The sequence below is a fragment of the Osmerus eperlanus genome, chromosome 3 (assembly GCF_963692335.1).
Source record: "Osmerus eperlanus chromosome 3, fOsmEpe2.1, whole genome shotgun sequence".
Taxonomy (NCBI): domain Eukaryota; kingdom Metazoa; phylum Chordata; class Actinopteri; order Osmeriformes; family Osmeridae; genus Osmerus; species Osmerus eperlanus.
The window spans coordinates 12,721,877-12,733,602 of record NC_085020.1 but is presented as its reverse complement, the minus strand read 5'-3'; the positions used below and the strand labels follow the sequence as shown (position 1 = coordinate 12,733,602).

At 42.1% G+C, this 11,726-nt stretch overlaps 1 protein-coding gene across 2 annotated transcripts; it reads left to right on the top strand.

The window, feature by feature from the left end:
• The first annotated feature begins 406 nt into the window (after positions 1-406).
• spopla (speckle type BTB/POZ protein like a) lies at positions 407-10,740 on the top strand. Of its 2 annotated transcripts, none has more exons than XM_062457314.1 (12): positions 407-639; positions 2,135-2,227; positions 2,939-3,076; positions 3,411-3,532; positions 3,725-3,876; positions 4,018-4,145; positions 4,973-5,150; positions 5,487-5,542; positions 5,724-5,846; positions 8,158-8,300; positions 8,417-8,470; positions 9,216-10,740. In XM_062457314.1, the coding sequence occupies exons 3-12, from the start codon at positions 2,999-3,001 to the stop codon at positions 9,358-9,360; spliced, it is 1,179 nt and encodes a 392-aa protein (XP_062313298.1). In that variant the 5' UTR covers positions 407-639; positions 2,135-2,227; positions 2,939-2,998; the 3' UTR covers positions 9,361-10,740. The 2 variants fall into 2 exon arrangements, with proteins under 2 accessions (XP_062313298.1, XP_062313296.1); XM_062457312.1 differs by having other exon boundaries at positions 2,135-2,283.
• Positions 10,741-11,726: the final 986 nt, after the last annotated feature.

Sequence of the window (11,726 nt, the reverse complement as noted above, 5' to 3'; positions counted from 1 at the left end):
TCAGAAGGTGTGTTAACACCAGCCCATTTGTGCAATCTGCACTTTGCATCATGGCTGTGTAAAGCGCTACCCTCAATTGGGATTTAAATATTACAGATGTGGACGTTTTATCAAATTGGGCATCTGTAACTCCAGTGTGCATAATGTCCCCTTCCTATTCTCATTTTGCCTGCTGTCTTTTCATTTGAATTCAGATTGCATTGTTTATCCTATTGGTAGCCTGTTAACCAAGGAATGTGACTGTTTTAAGGGCATAGCGGTAAATGTGTCTCTTTTGTCTTTTACAGCTGTCAGAAAAGTCAAATAGCGTCCTTATTCTGAAACAGCAGTCAGTAACTTATTAGACCACTACATAAAGTAACGAGGAGGGTGATCAGCTGGTGGATAGTGAGACCAGGAAGTTTGATATGCAGCTTCTGCGCAAGCGTTGTTCAAGTGAGCAGCTAGACTGGTCTGCCTCCACTTCAACAGCCTAACTAGCAAAGTAGCCTAGCTAGCAATCCAGTGTGGAAATATACATTTAACAAAAATCAAGGAACGTGTTAGACTTGATATTCTATTGATGTAATAACAAGTGGCGAGTGGAGCGGCTGATATAGTATTTGTTGCATTTAGCTAGTGGAAGCATGAAGATGAAAGGTTTGTAATCAAAACATCTTATTTTTTCCATTTCCTTTGGCCAACGTTAGCTCGCTAGCAACATCAGCTACGTTTTCCACAAGGAGCAGGCACGTCTTTTGCTTTAGAGCCAACAAAAGTATTTTCCTTAAATTAATTATGGCTACAGTTGGGTAGCTTGCTAAGCTAACTTGAAGCGTTTCATTGTGTCTGCTTGGCTACTACAGGCTGCTCCGCAGCTGTTATATCTGTTAACATTAGCCAGTAACACCAAACAGATTATGGAGAAGGGCCTTCTGGCTTTGTTTAGTAGCTGGCTAGCTTGCGGTGCTTGAATTATGTTGGTCACCGTTAGCAACTTGGTAACTGTTATTTAGCTGGTTAGTAGCCTAGCTATCATGCTAGTAATCTAGAAAGCCTGGCAGGCCCGATTGGCCAAGAAAGTTGTGAACATTGTTAACATTAGCCTCTGTTCCGGCTGGCCAAACAATCAGATAATCTACTAGTTAGCTAGCTATTGCCCATATATACTGTAATCGTTTCTAAACTAACTTGAGCCAAATGCTTGCAAGCTAACGGTAGCTGGCTACAGTAAGATTGGCTAGCTGGTCCGATGAAGTAGCATCACAAAGCAACTTCGGCAAAGCACGCTAGCTGCTATAATGATATAGCTAGGTAGCTAGCTAGATCAACATATTTTTACTGCCTGTCTAGATTAACTATTTTAGTTGTCTTGACTCTTGTTAACTAGCTACCTAGTTATTTTGTAATCGTTTAAATTGATTTTCATCCTGTATCCAACTTAAACCGCAACGTAGCTAGCTCTAGCTAGCCTAATGTTGCCTGCAGACAACTACCCTAGCTAGAGTTGTCTACAGTAGTTAGCTACCTACGCTAGAGAAGCTTCGAAGGTTGCTAGCATGCAAATGAATCGCATTGTGTTTCTGGCTTTATACCTAGGCTAGCTACTGTAGCTAATAAAGCGAGGGAACAGGCTGGCTCGCTACTGTAGAAAACACGTCCACAATTCATCAGCGTGCTGTTGTCGGCAAGGAAACTAGCTACCTGCTAGTACAGTACTTGCAGCCAACGTTACCAAGCTAGCTAACTAATTGGCGAACTGGAGGCTCACCTAACTTAATTGGCTAAATGATGCAGACAGCTAACGAGCTACCAATCTTCAATTTGACGTCTTGTCAAATTGATGAGACCAATTGATTGGTCCTCAGCTATTTGTTAGTGAGATGACTAGCTAGCACTCTAGTTACCTAAAGTAAAGAAGCCTGCCCAAATAAACTGGACGAGGTCCTACATGTATGGATAACTAATTAACTTACAATAGCAGCCATTCACAATAGTAAACTCGTGAGAGAGTGTTTATATATCACGGCAGCCACAATGGATATATTCAGTGGGCCGAAACTTTACGTTCCGTGTTAGACAAGAAAGGGCGTTATTGTTCACAAGAAACGTTTGTCTGACCTTTTAATTTTGTTTTGATTTGTTCTACCTTCAGAGTGGGATCTGGAGAAAGGACCATGAAGCATTCAGTGATAACCTAGGCCAGCGTGATCCTCATACCATTCATTTAATCACTTCCTCTCAAGAGGTGCGTACATGGAAAATGCCAACAATAGAATGAAATGTAAACCTTTAAATAATTTGGTAAGTATATAGTCAGATAAAATCAGAATACAGTCTACAAAATCTGTCACGTATTGTTGCTTTAAGATATCACTGCCCTTCTGTTACTTTTAAAATGGTGTAATACCAAATATAATTTGAATATGTTGCAATAGAGGCCTTGAAGTAAATATTGGATGATTTAAACTAGTTAAGCTGTCTAACTCAAATGTCAACTTTCAGACATAATTCTCCTGGTCTACGGTTTGTTCAGGCAAGCCATGGAGCAGCTATGGAGATGTTTTGGAGACTTCAACATACTAGATTTTTAGTAACGTGTTTTCTTAGCTGCTCACTAATCAATAATAAGGTGCTTATCCTGTAGTTGAGGGGTGATCACATGCATATCTAGCAATTTGTTACTAGATTCTTAGTCAAACACAAATTCTTAGTTTGTACTATAGCTGGCACACAATGCTGTCCCCTTCATCTCCTGTTAACACCTGTAAATCTCTATTGGGGAATGTGCTGACCTTAGCCAGGCCAACTCTGCCATTTCACTTGATCGGCAAATGGTGGTGCCATGGCCAGGTCAAGTGTAAATATTATAGTGGGTGGGGGTGGGGGGGAGTTGTTATTTTGAGCCATGTTGAGCTATGTTGCAGATCCTGTAAACACTGCCTGTGTTCCTCCCTAGGAACGGTTAAGTGGTGAAAGCTAAGCAGGTCAGCGCTGCTGCCAAGGGGCAAAGCTGGCGATGTCCAGGGTTCCAACCCCCCCTCCCCCAGGGGAGATGGCCAGCGGACCTGTGGCAGAGAGCTGGTGTTACACACAGGTAGGTGTTACACACAGGTAGGGGCCACTGGGAGTTTATTTGGAACATCATGTGTGCCGTTTGTGTGTAGGACTGCACATTTCATGTTTTAGGATAGTTATGGAGTGCTGTCTAAAGCTGTTGTCCCTGATTCTGACTGGGTGTTGCTGAAGGTTTGTGTGACCCACTAGTCTGTGCTGAATCTTTATAGTCATTCCAGCAACATCTGAAAGGAATGACGGGGCAGCAGAAATGTGGGTTAACTGATATTGCTGTGAGGCACTGCATACATTTGTAGGGTGAGACTTCCCTTCCCTGGCCTGTTCTGAGCCAGGCTCTGTTCTCACTTGTCAAGGTCAAAGTGGTGAAGTTTTCTTACATGTGGACCATCAACAACTTCAGTTTCTGCCGAGAGGAAATGGGCGAGGTATTAAAGAGCTCAACCTTCTCATCGGGTCCCAATGACAAAATGAAATGGTGAGACATTCTGCTGTTTGGTTGTGTATATTGAATCATACCTGTAATCTTTGAAGCCAGGATTAAGGAAACTCCATCCTTACAGCTTAATATGTTTTGAGTTTTAACTGTAATGATTAATGTGTTAAGAGTGCACAGTTTGTTTGTAATGTAATGAAACCGATGCACTGTTATCTGTGTCCGCTTTGTCAGGTGTCTTCGAGTCAATCCAAAGGGACTTGATGACGAAAGCAAAGATTATCTGTCGTTGTATTTACTTCTTGTTAGTTGTCCAAAAAGTGAAGTTAGAGCAAAGTTCAAGTTTTCCTTACTGAACGCAAAAAGAGAAGAAACTAAAGCTATGGGTGAGTTTAAGCTGACTCCCAACAGTTGAAGTACTTAATCAATCATACATTTACCATTTCCTTTCAATGTTTTGGGTAACATGTAAATCATATTTACTTCCTCCTTAAAAATGTTTCCAACTTCCTTCCCCTCCACAACAGAGAGCCAAAGAGCATATCGATTCGTCCAGGGAAAAGACTGGGGCTTCAAAAAGTTTATTAGAAGAGATTTCCTGCTTGACGAGGCCAATGGTCTCCTACCAGATGACAAGCTCACCCTGTTCTGTGAGGTAATCTTACATGTGAAACACTACCTGATACAATATCCACCAAGTATGCTTCCTGTAGATTGAGTTTGCTGCAAGCTCCATAGTGTTATAAGAAAAGGGCTACGCAGCAGCAGTGGATTGTTGGTATGGGTTTCATGTAATCATATGTCATCAGAGCTTTAGATTGTCAACTCTAGCCACAAATGTGAAACTGAATGTGTGTTAAGTTGTCTTCACTTCAAATTAAATCAAAATAACCCACTTCAAGTGAAACAGATCAGACAAGCTGTGACAGAATTAATTACGGGCTGCTAATAGTAGTTGTAAAACAAATAATTCAATAGAATGTGTCAGGAAGAATAAGCGTTTTCTGAAATGTGTCTTTGGAAGGACAAGTTAAACGAAGTGTCCACTGAATTAGCTATAAATGCAATTAACCGAAACACTGAAAGGACTAAATGCCAGTGTGCCAGACCAGGTTTGCTGCAAGGTTGAACATTTTCAGGAAATTGGCAATTTCATAAGCAAATTAGATTCAAATTGAAGATGGAATGTCTCTCCTCATTAATTAGGCGTTCCAGCAAAGTTAATTAATTTGGGTTACAATTGGCTGTGTTTTTGCAATTACCGATTCCTTTTCCCATAGTAGAACTCTAACTGCATCAACAAAGACCAATGAAATGGGGGGAAGGCTTCTCTGTTACTAACAACTTTTAATAATGACAACAGTTGTATCACAATGCGTGATCAAAAACTGTGTACTAGTAGTGTCAGTGTTATGCAGAAAGAGCAGTATATGGATGTTAGACACAGTTCCTGTTCGTGTTGTACGTGTCGTCCGTAACCAGGTGAGCGTCGTTCAGGACTCGGTCAACATCTCGGGCCAGTCCAACATGAACATGCTGAAGGTTCCGGAGTGCCAGCTGTCTGAGGATCTGGGGAACCTGTGGGAGTGTTCTCGGTTCACTGACTGCAGCCTGTACGTGGGAGGGCAGGAGTTCAAGGCCCACAAATCCATCCTGGCAGGTTAGACCTCAAGACTACCTCCCCCACACTACAGGTAGAGAGGTAGTCTCTCTCTACCTCTCTGTCTCTGTCTCTCTCTTTACCCATGGTGGTATTGGACATGGCAGAATCTGCTCTGCATCAAACTGCTGACGGAACTACCTCATGGAATACAGCACCTTTTTTAACATCATATATTTTATATTTATAATCTCATAGGCTGTCTTCATGGAATTTGCACTGTAATGGTTTAATAAGTGGTAATCCGGTTTGTGGTATGGAAAAATGCTCTTGTTCTATGAGTGTAATTGCTTGTCAAAGAACCATGTATAAGGGAATGTTGTTTTGTTTTGACAGCCCGGTCCCCAGTTTTCAATGCCATGTTTGAACATGAAATGGAGGAAAGTAAAAAGGTGGGTTATTTGAGTGATATTTTGTCGGGCTTGGCACAGTTCTGTCAAAATAGCCATTATATCTAATCTTTAGACAGAGGTTCTGCTTCTCACGGTGTCAGACGCCTCAGGGTTAACATTCTCAGTTAACAGCTCTCCATAATTCTCTTAGTCTTGTTTATTTACTTTTGTATTTTCCCAGAACCGAGTGGACATCAGTGACGTGGACCCGGATGTCTTTAAAGAAATGATGGGCTTCATCTACACAGGGAAGGCTCCAAACCTGGAGAAAATGGCCGACAATCTGCTGGCAGCAGCAGATAAAGTGAGTCCGGTGGAACTGAATGATCAATCTTCCATTGTTTTTTTTTCTTGGGGGTTACTGGAATGTCAGTTAGTATTTGAAAGTCTTCTGTGCTCGATTAAGGTTGTCTGACGCAACTCAGCCCATGAAGTAAACCCATTAATGCAGACCTCAATGTTCAGGCTGAAGCTAACACTTAAAGTTTTAAAGGGTTCCCAGTGACCACGTGCAGACGCAACATTAACCTAGCTAAACAGCTAATGATTAACAGTGGCATGTTGGCCCATTTCCTTCAGTGTAATGTTTGATGTAATGTTCAGGTTAGGTAACTTTAAGGAGTCAAAACACAGGCCCTGTTCATACTTGGCAGTAACATACGTCTTGGCTGATCCGATCACAAGTGACAGCTCTACGTACCGGTCTAGATGCACCCAGGACACATTGAGATCTGATCGCTCAGACCACTGAAGGAGGGCCTACTCAGCTGAAGTCCTTCTGAAGCGGAAGTACACACAGTTTTTTTTGCAGTGGGGGCAGGTCTGTCCGAACAACAACCCCCCCCCACAGCCGAAATGAAGGTCACCATATTTCAGAGCAGGTTAATGTAATAGTCTACTGTCTAATAGCTAATGTAATATGTCGTCCCATTTCCCCTAAAGCTATAAGGTTAGGCTACTTAAAGACACCCTTCCACTCATAAAATATGTTCTAAATGGCATAAATGCTGCCAATTAATAATTGACGTAACAACTTATTGTAAATGGTCAGTAGCCTAGCCTATCGATTAAGGTAGGCCACTCTAAAGCATGTGTACACTGTCTGCTTAATTTGATCTTGACATATAGGCTAAGCATTCTGTAGCAAATAATAACAATACACCCACTATTAATTACATTATCTTAATGCAGTGTAACTACTTCAGCATAATAATGCACCTAAAATACAAATGTGAGCAAGGGCGTTCAGCATTCGCTATTGAATCAACAGCCACATGCAATTTAGCTAGCAGGTGAAGAATACAAACAACAAAAATCACCAGTTAACTTAATTTAAATTTGCAAGAACTATAGGAGTACAACGGTACTTAGGAATGATTTGCTGGACCTGATGTTGGTTTCCTCCAGGATCACAATGACTCTTATTGAGAGACTTGTTGCTCTTGTTGGTTAGTTGTAACTGATTTAAATTGTTGTACTTACTGTGAAATTTTACTGTTGCTTGCTTTTCTACAGGTACACTCTTGCACTTTTTGAGGTTCATGTTGTTTAATTGTAACTTGCTCTTATGGTTCTTCCCTTAGGCACTTATTTGGTTTTTCACAGTGTATGCTTCATGTTTTGGCTACCCGCAATGTTTGGGGATATCTCGTTATGATCAGTGACCTATGCACTTTTGTAAAGCTCTCTCTTGGAAATCGCTTTGAATAAAAGCGTCTGCTAAATGAATACATGTAAATGTAAACTATAGACTAATACAATAACAGGCTTAAATGAACTGACAACATAAGTTATACGACTTACAGTTCTCAAGGACGCACAGTGGTGCGCGTGCCCGCTCGCAGTGTGAAGCGCGTGTCCGAGCTATTTTCCGACATGCACTCTAACAATCACTGCTGATAGACGGCCTTTTGTACAGCCCTATTTCTGATACCGTGGCGGCAGAAATGTTGCCGTCAAAAGTCAACATAGAGGAAACACTGCACTCATTCACATGGCAACGGCTACAAAAGTACAACAACAGGCTAAATGGATTCTCATGGATGGAGCACACACCAAACACGCTGTCTGATTTCTATTTGGGCTGAAGAGTCCAGTTCCAGTTAGTAATACCAATGTAAAACAAGCACCTGAAGAATGCTTTAAAAAAAGCCAAGTACTCAAACAGTAGACCCAGTCTGTATGGTTTTGATTCCTTCTTTTAATTTCCGGAAGACTAGGCACAGGAAGTGCATCACTCCCTCCCGCCGGTTAAAAATAACACTTATGGTCTGTGCAAACACAAAATGATGTGCGTGTTTATCTGCATATAGAGTGGGGAAGTGAGATCCTGTCAAGTGGCCCTGAGCTATGTGGAGATGCATTCTAATGCCAGGTGTGAACTCATGTAGCCTACTGAGTGTCCACTCCTGATCAGATCACTAATGTTAATAGCAGGTGTGAAAAGGGCCATCATGTCACTTCCCCACACTATCACTGGTACCCCACTCCCCACCAGCAGGCTCTTATGGAATGTTTAGTGTAAGACACACAAACACAGCTTCCCCCATGCTGTACTCTCCCCACTGTGGTTTGCTGCGGTGTTCAGGTTAGAAACCCCTCCTGTTTCTCCCCAGTACGCTCTGGAGCGTCTAAAGGTGATGTGTGAGGAGGCACTGTGTAACAGCCTCTCTGTGGAGAACGTGGCAGACACCCTCATCCTCGCAGACCTGCACAGCGCCGAGCAACTCAAAGCACAAGCCATAGATTTTATCAACAGGCAAGTATAAGGAAGGGGGGAGGAGGGGCGGAGAAAAAAAAAGTCCTGGTGATGAATTCCTGCTGCCATTGCTGTTTACCGGCCCTGAATGCTTACTTTTTATCTCTCCTCCATAGGTGCAGTGTCCTGAGACAGCTGGGCTGTAAAGATGGCAAGAACTGGAATAGCAAGTATGTAATTAGCTGATATATGTGACACAAGATTAATAACAAACTCTTATCTCTCGCTCACTCTCACATGCATTAGAATTCATTGTTTTAGCCGGGGCAGAGAGACAGCAGAGAGGGCCTCCCTATCTGTGGATCCGTGTTATTAATAGACTCATACCTGGAGAAGCTCAGGGAATGGAACATTTCTGGAATATGAAATGGAAGAAGGGGCAGTCAGCCATGAAGTTTTACCTCAAGCTGATTTAGTGTTGTTGTTGTTGTTTTAGGACACCTTGAGATGTGGTAATCAATTATCAAGGGAGGGAATAGTTTTCATTTACGCAGCGTTACTGTGTAGGGAGCCGGATGGGCTCTGTACGTCTGTAGGAATACTCCAGACTCAAACCTGAGGGAAGGTTGCCTTGTGGGCTTGTTTGGGAAGAGACGGTAGCTTTACTATGTGGACCTCTCTGCAAAGGCACATTGATGGTAGGACAGACGTTAGCCAAACAGGAAGATATGAAGGGAATTAACGTTGTGGATTTATGGAACGGCACCTAACTGTTTTCTTCACAGTGTAATGAGGCGCATTGACTGTGCTCCTGACACAACTGCAGGACTTTGCTGTCGGGAAACTGGCTCGTCAATCATATCTCTGTTATTTGCCTCATTGTTTCAATCTCATTTGTCTTGATGGTTTTTTAATGTTAGTGATCTCCTGTTTTTGTTCCTCTTAACACCCTCCTGCCCTGTTCTGTGCTTACAGTCATGCAACAGACATAATGGAGACCGCAGGCTGGAAGTCGATGATCCAGTCCCACCCTCACTTAGTGGCAGAGGCCTTCCGCGCCCTCGCCTCCGCACAATGCCCGCCCTTCGGCCTGCCACGCAAACGCCTAAAACAGTCGTGACCGCCCCTCACTGCCATGAGACTTTACCAGGGTGCGAGGCAGGAGGACATGATGGGAGGACAATGAGGAGAGCTGCTCTGTTTCTACCACCACCTGACCCTTTCAAAACCAGGCAAGGATTGGAACTTTCAGGAAGGAAGGAAGGAAGGAGGGAGGGTGAGATGGAGGCTGGCTGGTTGGCATGTGGCTGGCTGACTTCAACAGACAGGAAACATTTGGCTGTGGTCCTAAAGTGTTGTCTGCTACTATTTTTCTGTAATTTTCAAAATGGCCTTAATATATCTGCCATTGCTCTGGAGTTGCTCTAGAGTACTTCGTCTATGTGACTCTGTGCCTGCCTTGTCCTGAACACCAGGCCCTCCAGATTGCACTAGTTCCCATAAATATAGTCATTTTGATATGGAGTTCTATAGGAACGTGTTAAGGGTTTGATAAATGGGAAATATTATATATTTGTAATGTTTAGCCCATTTTGCGACTAGACATTAAAGAAGCGTGAACACTTTCAGTGCAAGGTCAATTCTTTACACTTTTTAAAAGATGAATATGCCCCATATTGATGGCACCATTTCTATGTAAATGACAGTTGTACCATCTTCAGAAGACTGGTGTAAAAGCAAGTCTGTTCTATTGCATATTTGTGAAAATATTCCTGGCATTCTGAGACCCTGTGTTAATGCTGTATTACATGTTAGACAAAAAACGATGTCTATACTCGGGCCCTAACCCTATTAAAACTATTGGATGAATAGCAAAGTGATTTACCCAGTGTCCCATCTGATGATTGCTTATGTCAGAACATAAGATTAGTCCACTCTTAGAGATCCAACCTTTCCATAGTATTACCAACTTGCAAATATTTATATATTCTCAATATATTGTGGTTAACAAAAGGAAAAAAAAATAAGTGGAAAGACTAATGCATGGTCCTGTATTGTTGAAAAGAAAGTGTCCAAGTACCAATTTTGTCATTAACAATTTTTATAATTTTTCTGCAATTATCAACAAACAAAAAAATCTGTAAGGAACTAAATGAATTGAGTATAGTCCATGGGCAACCCTGCTTTCAACATGCTTGGAATTGTTTAGGATGCAGAGCATCGTTTCCATTGGCGCTGTTGTTGTGTGTGTGTGTGTGGGTGTGTGGATGGATGGATGGGGGTCACGTGTGTTGTTAACCGTTTGTTTCATATGTGGTGTGGTATGACAGACAAGCTTCTCCTGAGGATTTTGTAAATTAACTGATAGTGACATAATTTTTACATGGAATTACTCAAGTCATTCTGTGTTACATTCAGATGTTGAATTTTTCCATTAGAAAAAAAGATGAAGTTGTCTGCAAGAATGCCTGCATTAACCCATTAAAGATGTTTTCCAGCATTTGTGATTTTTTTTCGTTGTGTTTTTCCTTAATTAGTTCCTGGAAGTTTCCTTGGATTAATAAATGATGCATATAGTCTAATTTTCCACCTTGGAAGGTTCATCATCACCATGACGACATGTTGTTCAGTGACTCCTGCTATCTGGTTTCTTGGTGATGCTCACATCTGGAATGTGTCTTTCTTAGCTGTAGATGTGTTTCATGCAGTATGATTGTGTTATTGAGACCGTAATCTAAGCGATCATTGTAGTTTCTTCAGCTTTGTATTATTTTCTTCATATGTAATACAAGGAAAACCATTTTTATAGGTCCACTCAAACTCAGGTGTGCTTGTACTTTAAACTCGCTGTTAAAACAATCACAAGGTCAAAAAATATGAAGTGTGTGTGTGAAAAGGTAGGAGAGCTGTAATCGTTCGCACCAAAGCCTCCCTAGTATCTTACTCAGTAGATACTGCGCAGCGGCTAATTAAAGCGGAGCCTTAGAGCAGTCTGATTGGCTGCAGTGAGGACGTCTTCATTTGTAGTGTCAGCATGCAGCTGTGAGCCCGCCCCTTCTCTGTGATTCCAAAGAGCTGTAGACACCATCTCTGCTGTAGGGTAAGGGTCAGGCCCCACAACTTCTCTGCTCCAATTCTCCTTCCCTGGTCTTAAACCAGAGTGAAACAGAGACCAGGGTGGCAGCTCCTACATAAAAAATCCTCTAGACCATGAGGTATTCTGCAGTAGAAGAGATGCTCCTGTAGGATTTCTTCACTGCTTGGATGTATGTGTGTGTATTTACTGTATGTGTGTATCTCTTACAACCCTTGATGTGTCCTGTTGAGGAAAGGGCTCTGTGACAGTGATCTGCCGAGGGACAGAGACTAATGTCCCAGAGGGATGGAGTGATCAGGATCCTCCTGGTGTTTTGGCATCAGATCATAAGACTACGTCCTGTAAGATAAAAAAGGACATTTGGTGAAATGGGTTATGATACTAGTGTT